The sequence below is a fragment of the Leopardus geoffroyi genome, chromosome B3, assembly GCF_018350155.1.
Source record: "Leopardus geoffroyi isolate Oge1 chromosome B3, O.geoffroyi_Oge1_pat1.0, whole genome shotgun sequence".
In the NCBI taxonomy this organism is placed as follows: Eukaryota; Metazoa; Chordata; class Mammalia; order Carnivora; family Felidae; genus Leopardus; species Leopardus geoffroyi.
The window spans coordinates 111,907,118-111,920,624 of NC_059337.1; the positions used below are offsets into that span (position 1 = coordinate 111,907,118).

Sequence of the window (13,507 nt, forward strand, 5' to 3'; positions counted from 1 at the left end):
CAGAAAAAACGATTTAAAAAATTTTTTTTAATGTTTATTTATTTTTGAGAGAGAGAAAAAAATAGAGTGCAAGTGGGGTGTGGGGCGGGGGGCAGAGAGGGAGGCACCGAATCCAAAGTGGGCTCCAGGCTCTGAGCTGTTAGCACAGAGCCTGATGTGGGGCTAGAGCTCATGAGTGCGAGATCATGACCTGAGCTGAAGTCAGACACTCCACCAACTGAGCCACCCAGGTGCCCCAAGAAAAAAAGATTTAAAAATCAAGTTTAATTTTAGTTGCCTCCTGGAATAGACCAACTTATATTGAGACTGACTGTGTTATTATAAAAAATTAGTGTACTTTTTTTGAGGGGGGTATATGGCCCTCTAGTTCTGTGTGAGCTTGGTTATCCCACTTTCTTGACAGAGATTGGGATGGATGTGAATAAATTGCCAAGACTTAATACAGATATAACTTGGTAAAAACATTTTTATGTTTTCTAATTTATTAAAAGACACAAATTAGCTTTTATTCCCACTGATTAAGGAATGGCTTGATTACTATGATGTGAAAGCATAACCATGCCAATTTTGATATTTCAGAGAATTCTCCTCTCCAAATTAGACCTAATGTAGTTTTTACCCTCTTGAGGCCATATGATTGTCAATGAAATGTAGTGCTATTTGTCTATCGATATGTGTAGGTTTAATGTTAAAGCCATGGAAAGCATATTGAATTTCCTTTTTTCCTGCAACTGGCATTTGCTGATAGACTGGTTATTTATCCCACTGTACTACATCTCCACAAAGAGTGCTCCTATTTAAAGTTGAGGCTTACAACAGGTTTTGTGATCACTCATAGCTGAAAGGCAGGAAAAAGCAAAGGACCACATTTGGATATGATGAAACCTATAAAGTGGAAAATATAATGAGCATGATGAGAGTGATGAGGAAGAGGTTATTGAGAAAATAATTTAAATAAACTTCCAGCTGAGCCCTGCAACGCCAGTATAGTCCAAGATTTCTTATATGTTTCCACGATCAACTCATACAATTTCATATAGGTGGTGACTTTTCCCCTAGTAAAAGTAAAACTATAAAAGAATACTGTAAGCTACATAATAATCCAGAGGGGCCTGTTTTATAATCTGAAAAAACTTAAAAGTTGACCTTCTGTCCATTGTGTAAGACTAAGTTAATTTGTTAAGGAGGCAGTAAATTGTAGGTTTGGTTTTTCCCATTACAACTACTCTTTAATAAAATTTTTTGAAAATGCTTAGAATCTTAGGCAAGAATAATAAATATTAAAAAAAACATTACATATTTGACTGTTGCCCTGGTCAAAAAGGAAATAGTCAAGCTGTGGAATGCCCTGTGCATCGCTGATGTTGATACATTGAGCAAATGCCTAAAATGCTTCACAGATGACCCTTTTTTTCCAAAGCATTGTGCAAAGCTGTTCCACTATTAGTTAGATGTATTCTAAACTATGGCTATGATTTTTAATCTTTATTTGTATATTCATAATAGTGTCGCTTTATTCAAGACACTAGCTATTATTAAGTATTCTCTGTTAATTTTGTGTAGTTCTAATGCTTTTCTGGGGTAGTAAATAATAATTTAGTTTTTCCTGTGGGGTGCCAGTGCTTTGTTATTAAATGCTTTACCGTGTTATTAAGTACTTTACCATCTAGTTAAGATCCGGGAATAACAAAACTGAGGCTATGCCATGTACTCCTGGGTAAATCACAATTGTTGAGGGCTGGTTTCATTATCTGTTAAATGAGTTCTTACTGATCAGTCCCCTTCTTCAGTGTGCTGTAAGGCACTGGCTACTGGATCATATTTCTGACTGGCCTTCAGTACCACGTATTCCTAGCACCCATGCCCAATGAGTACTTTCTCTTGGTTGTAGAATTATTAGTAGGTACTCTTCATACACAAGGTAAAATCTCTGAAACAACTCTCAGAGTCATTATAGCATAAATAGCAATGTCTTAGTCTGTTTAGGCTGCTATAACAAAAATACCAAAGGCTGTAATTTATAAACAATAAAAATTTATCTCTCACAGTTCTGGAGCCTGGGAAGTCCAAAATCAAGGTGCTGGCACATTTGGTGTCTGGTGAGGACCTGTTTTCTTATTCATGAACAGTGTCTTCTCCATCTGTCCTCACGTGGTAGGAGGGCCTAGGGAGTTCTGTGGGGTGTTTTATAAGAGCACTAATCCCATTCATGAGGGTTCCACCCTCATGACCTAAGCACCTCCCAAAGGTCCAAATTTGGCCCATAGGCTGCTTTTGTGAATAAAGTTTTATGGGAAAACAGGCACATGCATTCATTTGCATATTGTCTATGGTGGCTTTCCTGCTACAAAGGCAATAGAGGCCCACAAATCCTGAAATATTTATTATCTGTCCCTTTACAGAAAAATGTTAGCTGAGCCTTAGTTTGGATCGTTAAGAGTTACGTCAGGGGCACCTGGGTGGCTCAGGTACTCTCTCTCTCTCTTTCTCTCTGTCTCTCTCAAATAAATAAACATTGAAAAAAAGGGTTATGTCAGAATTTTCCTCTTATCTTTTATTCCAACCTCTCAGAGTGTTTATGTATGAAGAGATAATTTGAGAGGAGGAAGGAAATGACAGAACAAAAATGTAGTCTTCAAATCCTGGCACCAACTTATTTCTCTCCCTTATCTTAATCGACCTGTTTCTTTCTGGTTTTCCATTTCCCCTTGATCTTCGTAGTGCTCTGTGTTGGGAAATAAGTGCAGCTGACTGACCTGGAGAAAAATAGTATGTTTTTCTCAACAGTGAAAATTTACTATAGGAGTGAATCTTGGATGTGAGGGACTAATTGCTGAGTTTAACAGTCTTAATAGAAAATCAAGGATGAGAACCAGTATCACTGTGAGCATCAATCTCTGAAGAATTTGACTGTCTTCTTATGACTTTGTGTAATCCTGTGAGGAAGTACAAATAAGTCAGACCTCCAAATGTTGTTTGTTTTAATAGGTCTATAATGACGGATCTATACTACCTCAGTCAAACAGATGGAGCAGGTGATTGGCGGGAAAAAGAGGCCAAAGATCTGACAGAGCTGGTCCAACGAAGAATAACATATCTTCAGGTAAGGAAATTAGGTAAAGAAATAAACATGAGTGAAAAAAGAAGGAAAATCATAATAAATAAGACTAAGAGTTGCTGTTGGTTTTTAGTCTTCATAGCCCTTTGCTTTTTTAAAGTATTTACTCATTTTTCATATTTATTCAGAAAGATGCTATGTTATGTCTGCAGTGCAAAGATGGCTAAAACAAAGTCCCTGCCTTAAGGGAGCTAATTCTTATCACACACACATATACACATGCACATGCACATGTATGTGCGGGCGCACACACACACACACACACACACACACACACACGACAATGCAAAGTAGGAAGTGCTGCATTTTATGTGACACATACAGATGAAATGCTCAGGAATAGCTTGTCAGGAATAAGCTTTGTGGAAAAGTTATCAGGAATAGCTTTGTGGAAAACATACTATTTGAATTGAGCTGAAAAGGATAACTAGATAGGATTTAGACACATAGAAATGGAAAAGAGTGTACTAGTTGGAGTGTATGAGTAATGGTCCATAGCTGGGAAAAAGAAGGACAGGAACCCAATGAGAAATGAGATATTGTAGTTTGTCTGAGGTTTTAGGTAGTATGAACAGGTGGGATGGAAAATAAACTGAAAAGGTATGTTTGGGAGCCAGATTGCAGAGGTCCTTGGGTGCAGGTTATAACACTTTATGATGCATAAGCAGCAAGTGGTTGCTGAAAGATTTTATTTGTTGCATAAACATCATTATAACAACAAACAGCCCCAAGTCCCAGACCCTTTTAAATTTATTCTCTTCGGGGTTCTTTTGTGTTCTCTTTTCTTTAAAAAAAAAAAATTTAATGTTTATTTAATTTTTTGAGAGAGAGAGAGAGAGAGTGGGAGAGCAGCAGAGAGAGAGAAAGACACAGAATCTGAAGCAGGCTCCAGACTCTGAGATGTCAGCACAGAGCCCGACACGGGCTCGAACTCAGGAGCCACGAGATCATGACCTGAGCTGAAGTCAGATGCTTAACCGACCAAGCCACCCAGGCGCCCCTCTTCTAGCTCTTATTAATATGCATACCCAGTCTTACATGTTTGTAAGAACAGTGTTGATTTACTTTTTAAATTTTGGCATTTTGCTTAAAATGCCATCAGCTTTTTCTATTTTGGAGTCACAACTTGCTTTTGAAAGGTTTTTTACACATAAGAGTGACATAATGAGAGTGATGCTGTTAATCTGAAGGTATTATTTTGGCTGAAGTGGATTAGTATTGGAAGAGACTAGAAGCAAGGAGACCATTTAGGAGATGAGGACCATCTGCAGGTGAGAAAATGGAGGTATGTGGCGGTTTGCATTGGAAGTGAAGAGATAAATTTGAGAGAGACTGGGAAGGTAAAATTAGGAGGCCTTTCCAAGTGGGGGAAAGAGTTGAAATGACTGGGATAATGGGCACATTGTTAACTGACAGGGAACTTAGAATAGTCTTGGGGAAAACAACGAATTAGTAAGTAACTTCACAACGCTTCAAGTTGAAAGCTGTTCCCATCCTTTTCTAAAACTGTTGATGGTATACTTTCTGTGTATAATCATTCAGCTTTCCTTCTAAGGTTAAAGTGTCTTGTAAAAGCAAAATAATAGCCGGTGACTTAATCCTGCATATTTCAAGGTACACATTTTCCTACACTTAAATAGGAAAAAATAGAAAATCAAGTGTTTAAAGAGATCATTAAAAACCAAACTGATCTTGGCATGCTGTCTTAGTCTCATACTCCCATGACCATTCATCAGAGGTGTCTGCAGAATGAGAAACACTTGCCTCCTGTAGGGAAGAGGTAATTATCTCCTATCAACTAGAACCTCATTCAGTGAACTGTAAACAGCTGGTGGTGCAGAACTATCATCCTCATTTAAAATGGAAATAACTGTGGTTTCTGAGTTTCTTCCATTTCCACATGTTCATTAGGTATGTATTCAACAAAAGTTATATTTAAACTATCATTTGGTCATAGTCCAGTCTGCACACTATAACAAGTACCTGCCACCTGCTTTATTTTCTTGATTTTTTAAGTGGCCAAGTGCTTTTACTTATAGTGCAGATTTGATCCTGTATGTGCTGATTTCTGTGGTTCTGTATTAGAGAATTTTACTTGTAAATCATGCTAATAATTTAAAACCACATTGGTTTTTTTAATCTGTTAGACTATAGCAAAATAGCATTTCAGCTGGACCTTACTTTCAGTTTCAAATATTGCTATTTGCCAGGTCTCTTTTTTTTTTCCATTGAAAAAGAAAAAATGGTTTTTAATATTCAAGAAGATGGGGAAGATCTCAGTAGGAAAAAACATATTTTAGAAAAAAGATTTTTCTTTAATTATTTAATGTATCTGTGATCATTTTTTCCATCTAGTCTAAAAGTTCTTTGAAGTCAGGAACTATATTTTTAACATACTGTTTGTTAGAGGTTAACAATGCCAGCCATTCACTCTTTCCCTTCTTTGGATAGAGGTGAATAAGCGTCCTTTCTTCCATTCCAACAAAATTAAACACATACATTTGCAAGGAATGCTTTCTCTAACTGGAATTTTTATTTCCAGCGTATTTCTAAGCACAACAGCTACTTTGAAAAGAATGATTTGTTACTGGTTTAACTAATGGGTTAGAGAGTCTAATCAGATGAGGTGAGCTATTTATACATGCTTTTTAACATGATTACGTTTTTTCCTGTTATAACTTTTCTTGGTATTCAAATGTTTTGGTGTTCCCAAACTATTGCCTTAAGTGAAATATTATTGTAAAAAAGGCTATTTAACCAACTTAGATTCTGAAAGACTTCCACAGGGCTTAGCAACTGAGTATTATACTAGAAAATAAATCTGAAAAGGGGGATAAAGAAAAAACTTTGAACTTTGATACCTGTATTCAACATAAAAATAAGCTGTTCATATAACTTAATGGAGATTTTAGAAGGCTCTCTTTGTTTGGACTATCAGCCAGCAGTTATATAAAGAATGATAATAATTTGTAGGTAACTAGGAAATAAATAAGAAAAAGGAACAATAAAAGCAAATGTTTTTCATAGTTTAAATCTGTTTGGGAGATTTTAGGCATTTAAATACTTTGTTGCATTCAGATGATTTTATAATTTACTTCAGTGATTGGTTTGGACAGTTGAAAGAATTTTCAGTTTTACTAGATTTTTACTTATACTGATGAAATTTATTATCAGTTCTCATTATCACCAACAAGTATTTTTCTAAACTCTGATTTATTTAAGGTGTAATGCAAGTCTTGGTTAAAAAAAAGAAAAAAAAAAAACCTAGATTGAATCATCTTCTTAATCCATAATAGGTTTCATTTTAAATCTAACCCTTTTTGCAACTCTCCAATCCTTTGAATTGAGCAAATATCATTATGTCTCATGAAAATCCTGCTTGATTTAGTCATGTATTTCAAGTTTAGTCTCAATTTTAGATTTTCATTTATTTATCCTATACCTTGGTTTTACTTGGGAGAAACAGTTTCACAAAAGATACTACAAAATAAAAGAAGTACTTATGGCAACTAGACTTCAGTGGAACAAAGTTCATGGCTATCTTGGTTAAAATTATTTTCTGTTTAGAGTTGAAGACCTTATGGCATGTGATAAAAAGACAAAAGCGACTAAAAGACTATAGTAATCTTACTGAGGACAACCTTGGGTATACCATTAGGCTCAAGTTGTTAGGGTCAGGCGTAAGGCAGGGTAAAGATAGGAGTCAGAGGCTAAAAAATTTTAGCAGTCAAAGGCTTTATTTGGGAACTAAGGTCTCGGGCGAGGTTCTGTGACTCAGGGAGAGAGAGAGAGAGAGAGGGGAGTCAGGGTAGTCGCCCCCAGGTGTGGTGGGGATGGGGTTTTTAAGCTGCAGCAGTTCCGGGTTTAGGTCCGGGTGGGCCTTTTTCGTGTCAGGTCGTGCCGTCGCTCGGTGATTGGTTGACCTCCAATTCGTTCTGGCACACTACTAGGGGCTTTTCATTGGGTTGCGCTGGCAAGATGGCTGTCCCCTCTACTGTGGTTCCAAGGACATCCTAACAAGTAAAATGGACCAAGTAATTCTCTTCACGTCTTAGGTTTCTGTATGTTTATGTAAAACGTTCTTTATCCATAAAGTGAACATGTAATATTGGCTTGTTTTAAATACCATTTTGTCCTGGTCTTTACTAGTGTGCTATATAAATCATAACAAATAGAGAAAGTGCTGTTTTTTTAAAATATTTTTCTAGTTTCTGATATAAAACACAGGCTCATTGTAAAAACTTCATATTGCTGATATTTTCATTATAAGTCCACATTTTGCCATAATATGTCATTTTTCTAGACTTTTAAGTCTAGAGATTTTATTTTCATTACCATTATTAGAATTTACTTTGTGGCTTCCAATCAGCTCATATTAAATTCTCCTCAGCTAATATTAAACAAACACAATGAAAAAGATGACGATACTTTAGTTTCTTAATTTGTTTGGAACAGTTGGAAGTTGGCAGCTGTGGTGGTGAGAGCTGCTAGTGAGGGCACATAGCTGTGGCAAAAGGCATTTGCCAGTTTAACTTGAAATTATTGGTCTTATGGTTCAGGATGTTTTTTTATTCCACCTAGATCCAAAGTTGACAATTTAAGCAATATTGGGCCCATTTTCAGCGGAGTCTAAATAAAACGTATAAAAAGTAGAAATAGTAAAAGATTTTTGTTTGTTTGGAGGCATTGTTGGTTTATGTTGTGAATAGGACTTTTACTGGAAATTGGTAAGTTAATAGTTTTCCTTTTTTTCATAGAAAAGTAAAAGATGTGAAAATGGAGAACAACTATTTTATTTTTTTGTTGTTATTTTTTAAGAAAAAATTTAATAACACAAGATATTAACAAACTATGTATATAGCTCCAATTGCCATTAAAAGTAAGATCAGCTACTCTTTTATTTGTCTGAAAAGTATTTCACTGCATCGTTATTCCCAAGGGGTATTTTTAAGACATACACAATTCGATACTGAGAGTTTGTTGTTGTTTTTCTATTGTGTTTTTTTTCTCCTTTCAGCATGTTCAGAATATGATTTCACCATTTTCTGGTGTTTATTGATGCCATTGAAAAGTCACCTTTCAATTCAATATTTTCCTTTGTGCTATTAAAAAGATAAGGCTTTTTTCATCATGCTTTTGATGAGCTACAATTTCTTTATGATGTTCCAACTTGTGAATGTATTTAATTTTTTTTCCTTAAAATTACTTATAACTCCTGGTATGATGGATTTGTGTCATTGAACATTTTTGTAAGGTATCAGAATCTTTTCACATATTACCTCTGACCCAATCTTTCTCTTCTCTCCTTATGAGTCTTCAATTTAAATGTCCTCTACATTTTTTTTTTGTATTTTCCATCTTTTTCTCTGTCATGCTTATTATGATATTTTTTCACTGTGTAAACTTGGCTTAACTAGAAATATACTTCTCATGCACGCCTCTCTGTGTGCTTCCTAGTTGTAGCTGACCAAAAGAAGGATTAGTACAAGATTTGGGAGGCAGAAAGGAAGCCAAAGCCATCATCTCAGTTGGTTGTTGTGGCTATAAATTGTGAGAAACAGAAGCAGCAACTCTTGGAGAAGCAGAGTCAACATTGGCCACACTTTACCCCACTCTATATTCACAGTTTTTTCTGTTGACTTCCTGGCCCTGTTGACCAACAGTGACCTCAGGCCCACCCAGACTCAGAAACAGCACCTCTACAGACTTCACCCTGCTACAGACTTTACAATGCACCTTCACTGATTCATTCTGGCAGTTAGCCAGGGCTGGGTTTCTGAGATTCTCTGGCAAGTTCTGATGTGTCCACTTATGCCAGTGCTTCAGAGAGGAGGTTTTTTGTTGTTGTTTTTCTTAATTCTCTACCTTATCCATTCTGATCCTTACTTGCCCAGTGTGTCCCATACTTGTTTAGTTTTACTGTGAAAACAAATATCCTGTTTTCTATTACTCACAGTGGTTCTGCTTCCCTAACTGAACCCTCACTATAGTGGGCACTATTTTTCTTCATTCTCTTTAAGTTCACTAACTTTCCCTTCTCTTGCCATACAGTCCCTTTATTATTTTTTTCCATTTAATTTAATAAATTTTTAAGTCCTATATGTTTTTTTTATTTTTTATTTTTTAAAATTTACATCCAAATTAGTTAGCATCTAGTGCAACAATGATTTCAGGAGTAGATTCCTTAGTGCCCCTTACCCATTTAGCCCATCGCCCCTCCCACAACCCCTCCAGTAACCCTCAGTTTGTTCTCCATATTTATGAGTCTCTCTCTTCTGTTTCGTCCCCCTCCCTGTTTTTATATTATTTTTTCCCCTTCCCTTATGTTCATCTGTTTTGTCTCTTAAAGTCCTCATATGAGTGAAGTCATATTATTTTTGTCTTTCTCTGACTAATTTAACCTAGCATAATACCCTCTAGTTCCATCCACATAGTTACAAATGGCAAGATTTCATTCTTTTTGATTGCTGAGTAATACTCCATTGTGTATATATGCCACATGTATTTATCTGTTCATCCATCGATGGACATTTGGACTCTTTCCAAACTTTGGCCATTGTTGATGGTGCTGCTATAAACATGGGGGTGCATGTGTCCCTTCAAAACAGCACACCTGTATCCCTTGGATAAATGCCTAGTAGTGCAATTGCTGGGTCGTAGGGTAGCTCTATTTTTAGTTTTTTGAGGAACCTCCACATTGTTTTCCAGAGTGGCTGCACTAGCTTGCATTCCCAACAACGATTTTACTTTTTAAAGGAAGATAGAGGTTTGTTTTTTCCATTCAAAAATAACAGACTGACTGGAGAAATAGCAATTTCTCTTTTCCTGTCTGGATGCCAGCAACTGTAGATGGTCTATGAAATGGAAAGTGGCCAGGTCACACTAGGAATGCATTATTGAAGCTATTGAAATGTTTTTCAGACTGTGGGGAAACCTACCTCCAACACAGGATGTAGACACATTTTTCTCTGACAGGACAAAATAGATTTAAGGCCAGAATATAACTATAAACTTCCATTTGTCTGCTAGTGTACTGACCATGAATGAGATCAAACCCATCATCAGGTGTTCCCAGAGTTGTGGAGTGTGTTCTACTGAGTGAATCAGACAGCATTTATTTCTGCCCAACAGGGATGACAACCAAAAGTAAAGGCAAAAGTAATACTTGTAACTCATTAGGAAAAGTCATTAGCTTAGCTGTATTAAGATTGTTAATTAAATATTTAAAACAACTGGAGTAGGGAGAAACTTCCAGGAACCTTCCCCATTTGAAAGAAGTTATTATTTTAAGAGGTCAAATAGGGAAAAGTAGACAGTTTCTCAGAACAAAAACTTAAGAGTATACTAAGAAAGGGAGTATCTTTCCCAAGAACAAAAATATAAATAGGTTTAGTGAGGAAAGAACAAGAAGTGGTAAGTAGATACAGTGTCCAGGGTAGCTTTCATAAAATGAAAGAGGGGTTTGCTATACTAGAAGTTGACTAAGGACAAAGAAGGAAAGAAAGAGGGGCACCTAGGTGGCTCAGTTGGGTTAAGCATTGGATTTCAGTTCAGATCATGATCTCTGGTTTGTGAGTTCAAGCCCCGAATCAGGCTCACTACTGTCAACATAGAGCTTGCTTAGGATCCTTTGTCCTCCTCTCTGCCCCTCGCTTGCACGTGTGCTCTTACTCCCCCCCCCCCCCCCACAAACATTTTTAAAAAGAAGAAAAAAAAGAAAATTTATTAAAGGTAGTTTTCTAAGCATTATTAAAAACTTTGAATTCTTAGATTTTACAGAGCCCTTGCATGTGAGAGCATAGGTCTGACTGAGTTGTTTGTGTATTCAACAAGTATTTGGATGTACTGGACGTTAGATACATTGCTAAGGATTTAGTGATGAATGAACAGATACGGTACGTTGTCTGCCCTCAGAAAGCTTAAAGTTGAGTAACATTCTCAGAATATCTTTGAATTAATTATCTTCAAATACACATACACACACATGATTTTTTTTTTTCAATTCCTACAAAGTTTTGTTTTGATGTTTATATTTCTGTCTCATTATTTGGATCTTTTTACTAATCCACCTGTCTGTATTACACTAATTTTTGCTACAGGCTTTTTTATTACTCCTTTTTAAAAAGCTTTTATTAAGGGCCAGAGATCTAAGTAAAAAAGGTACAAGATACGAAACAAAACAAAAAAACACTTTTATTATGGAAAATTTCAACATATATAAAAGTGAGAGACTAGTGAATCCCTTTGTACCCATTATCCATACCCATTATCCAGCTTTAATAATTATCAGTTCATGGTCAGTTTTGTTTCTTCTATACTGGCATCACTCCTTACCATCTCTGGGATCATTTTGAAGCAAATCCCAGATATTTTATCATTTTATTTATAAATATTTCAGAATGAGTTTCTAAAAGACAAAGTATCTAAAAGATACTTTTTCAAAAAATAATCACATGCTATTATCACACCTAAGCATAGTAAGAATAGTTCCTTAATATCATCAAATAACCATTCATTGATCAAATTTCTCTGATTACCATGCACATTTTAATGTGTTATTTCAAACAGATTATCTATGGAGGAATTCTGAGAAATGGCAGAGTAGGAAGCACCAAGAATCTGTCTCCCCACCTAGACATCAGTTGCATGGGCAGAAATTATCTGACATAACTGTTTTGGAACTCTGTGGAGTCAGTTGAAGGCTTACAACTTCCAGGGGAGGAAAGCTTTAAGTGTTAAGTTGTGGTTAATTTCGGCTCTTAGCTCCAGAGCATCTACCCATCCCCCCACCCCAACCTCATGGCAGGCAGCTGTGTGTATGTGTCCCTAGAATCCAAAGATGGTTCAACACATGAAAATTGATCACCATAATATGCTACACAACAAAATAAAGGAAGAAAACCACCTCATCACCTCAGTTGATGCAGAAAAAGCATTCAACAAAATTCAGTACCTTTTCATGATAAAAACACTGAACAAAATAAGAATCGAAGGAAACTACCTCAACATATAAAAGCCTGATTTTTGTATATTGATCTTGTGTCCTGCAACTTTGTTAAACTCATACACTAGTTTTAGTAGCTTTTTTGTAGATTCCATCAGGTTTTCTACATAGATTATCATGTCATATGCATATAAACATTTACTTATTCATTTTCAATTTGGATATCATTTTTGCAGTAGTCTGTTAAAAGTCACTCACCTTAATTAAATAGTATAATTTACTATTAGCATAACATACAGTATATCAAAAATTTAGTTGCTTCTGTTAGAATCCTTGCCGAAGTCTGATTTTGGATTCTAGGTTTTCTTAGCAAGAGTTTAAAAAATATTTTGAAATGCCTAATGATTATGGAGGAACTTTTTAAATTCCCAGCAGTGTAGTCAGCACAACTCTGCCAGCAGTTTGTTGTTTTTAAGTTAACATTTTTCTTTTTTTTAATGTTTATTCTGAGAGCGCGTGCACGCGCACACACGCACGCACACACACACACACACACACACACACACACACACACGAGCGAGTGGGGGAGGAGCAGAGAAAGAGAAAGGGAGAGAGAGAGAATCTCAAGCAGGCTCTACACAGTCAGCATAGAGCTCCCTGCTATCCAAGAGTTGGACACTTAACCGACTTAGCCACCCAGGCACCCTTACATATATATCCATATCCTCTTAATTATCAATAAGAAAGGCTTTTATTTATTTATGGTTTTTGCGTTTAATTTCTGTTTATTTTTTCCAAGTTTTTATTTAAATTCCACTTAATTAACATACAGTGTAATATAAGTTTAAGAAAGACTTTTAGGGGTACCTGGATGGCTCAGTTGGTTAAGCACCTGATTTTGGCTCAAGTCATGATCTCACCATAGTGAGATCAAACTCCCCATCAGGCTTTGCAGTGGTTATGGAACCTGCTTAAGATTCTCTTTTTTCTCTTCCTCTGCCCCTCTCCCACTTGTGCTCACTGTCTCTCTCTTTCAAAAAAATAAAAATAAAAAGCCTTTTAAAATGTCATTCCTTAGTAGAGGTGTATAAGAATGCATATGAGTTCTTAACAACTATTACCTAGAAAAAAATGAGCAACTGATGACATTCTAGATGCTACTCCCCCAAACCATTTTATCTTCAAGGATAGAAACACCTAATAAAGATTTTGTCTTTTTAAAATTTTTTTGAATATAAGTTTGAACTTAAATTTTACTTAATTTAGGTATATCAGCTCAGCATCTACTTGTTTTGAGTGTTATTCCATTTTCTCAGTGGTTTTCTATTTCTGGAAATATGTCTTTTTCCCCCCAAGAAATGGCATATTTCACTATAGTTTGACTCTGCTCTAGGTTATAATATACACAATGTTGTTATAGAAGCAGTTCTGGGGCGCCTGGGTGG

The 13,507-nt window shown here is 36.0% G+C and overlaps 1 protein-coding gene and 1 long non-coding RNA gene across 18 annotated transcripts in view; one reads left to right on the forward strand and one right to left on the reverse strand.

Moving 5' to 3' along the window:
• Positions 1–13,507, forward strand: part of FUT8 (fucosyltransferase 8) — a 310,681-nt gene that overhangs the window by 214,554 nt on the left and 82,620 nt on the right. For all 17 annotated transcript variants that reach the window (XM_045451266.1, XM_045451270.1, XM_045451276.1 and 14 more), the window contains one exon: positions 2,989–3,103. In XM_045451266.1, coding sequence (XP_045307222.1) covers positions 2,989–3,103 — 115 coding nt within the window. The remainder of the gene's footprint in view (positions 1–2,988; positions 3,104–13,507) is intronic.
• The window catches only part of LOC123584002, a 48,574-nt gene continuing 42,072 nt past the window's right edge, over positions 7,006–13,507 (reverse strand). The window contains exon 3 of the long non-coding RNA XR_006705102.1: positions 7,006–7,131. This is a non-coding gene — a long non-coding RNA (uncharacterized LOC123584002). The remainder of the gene's footprint in view (positions 7,132–13,507) is intronic.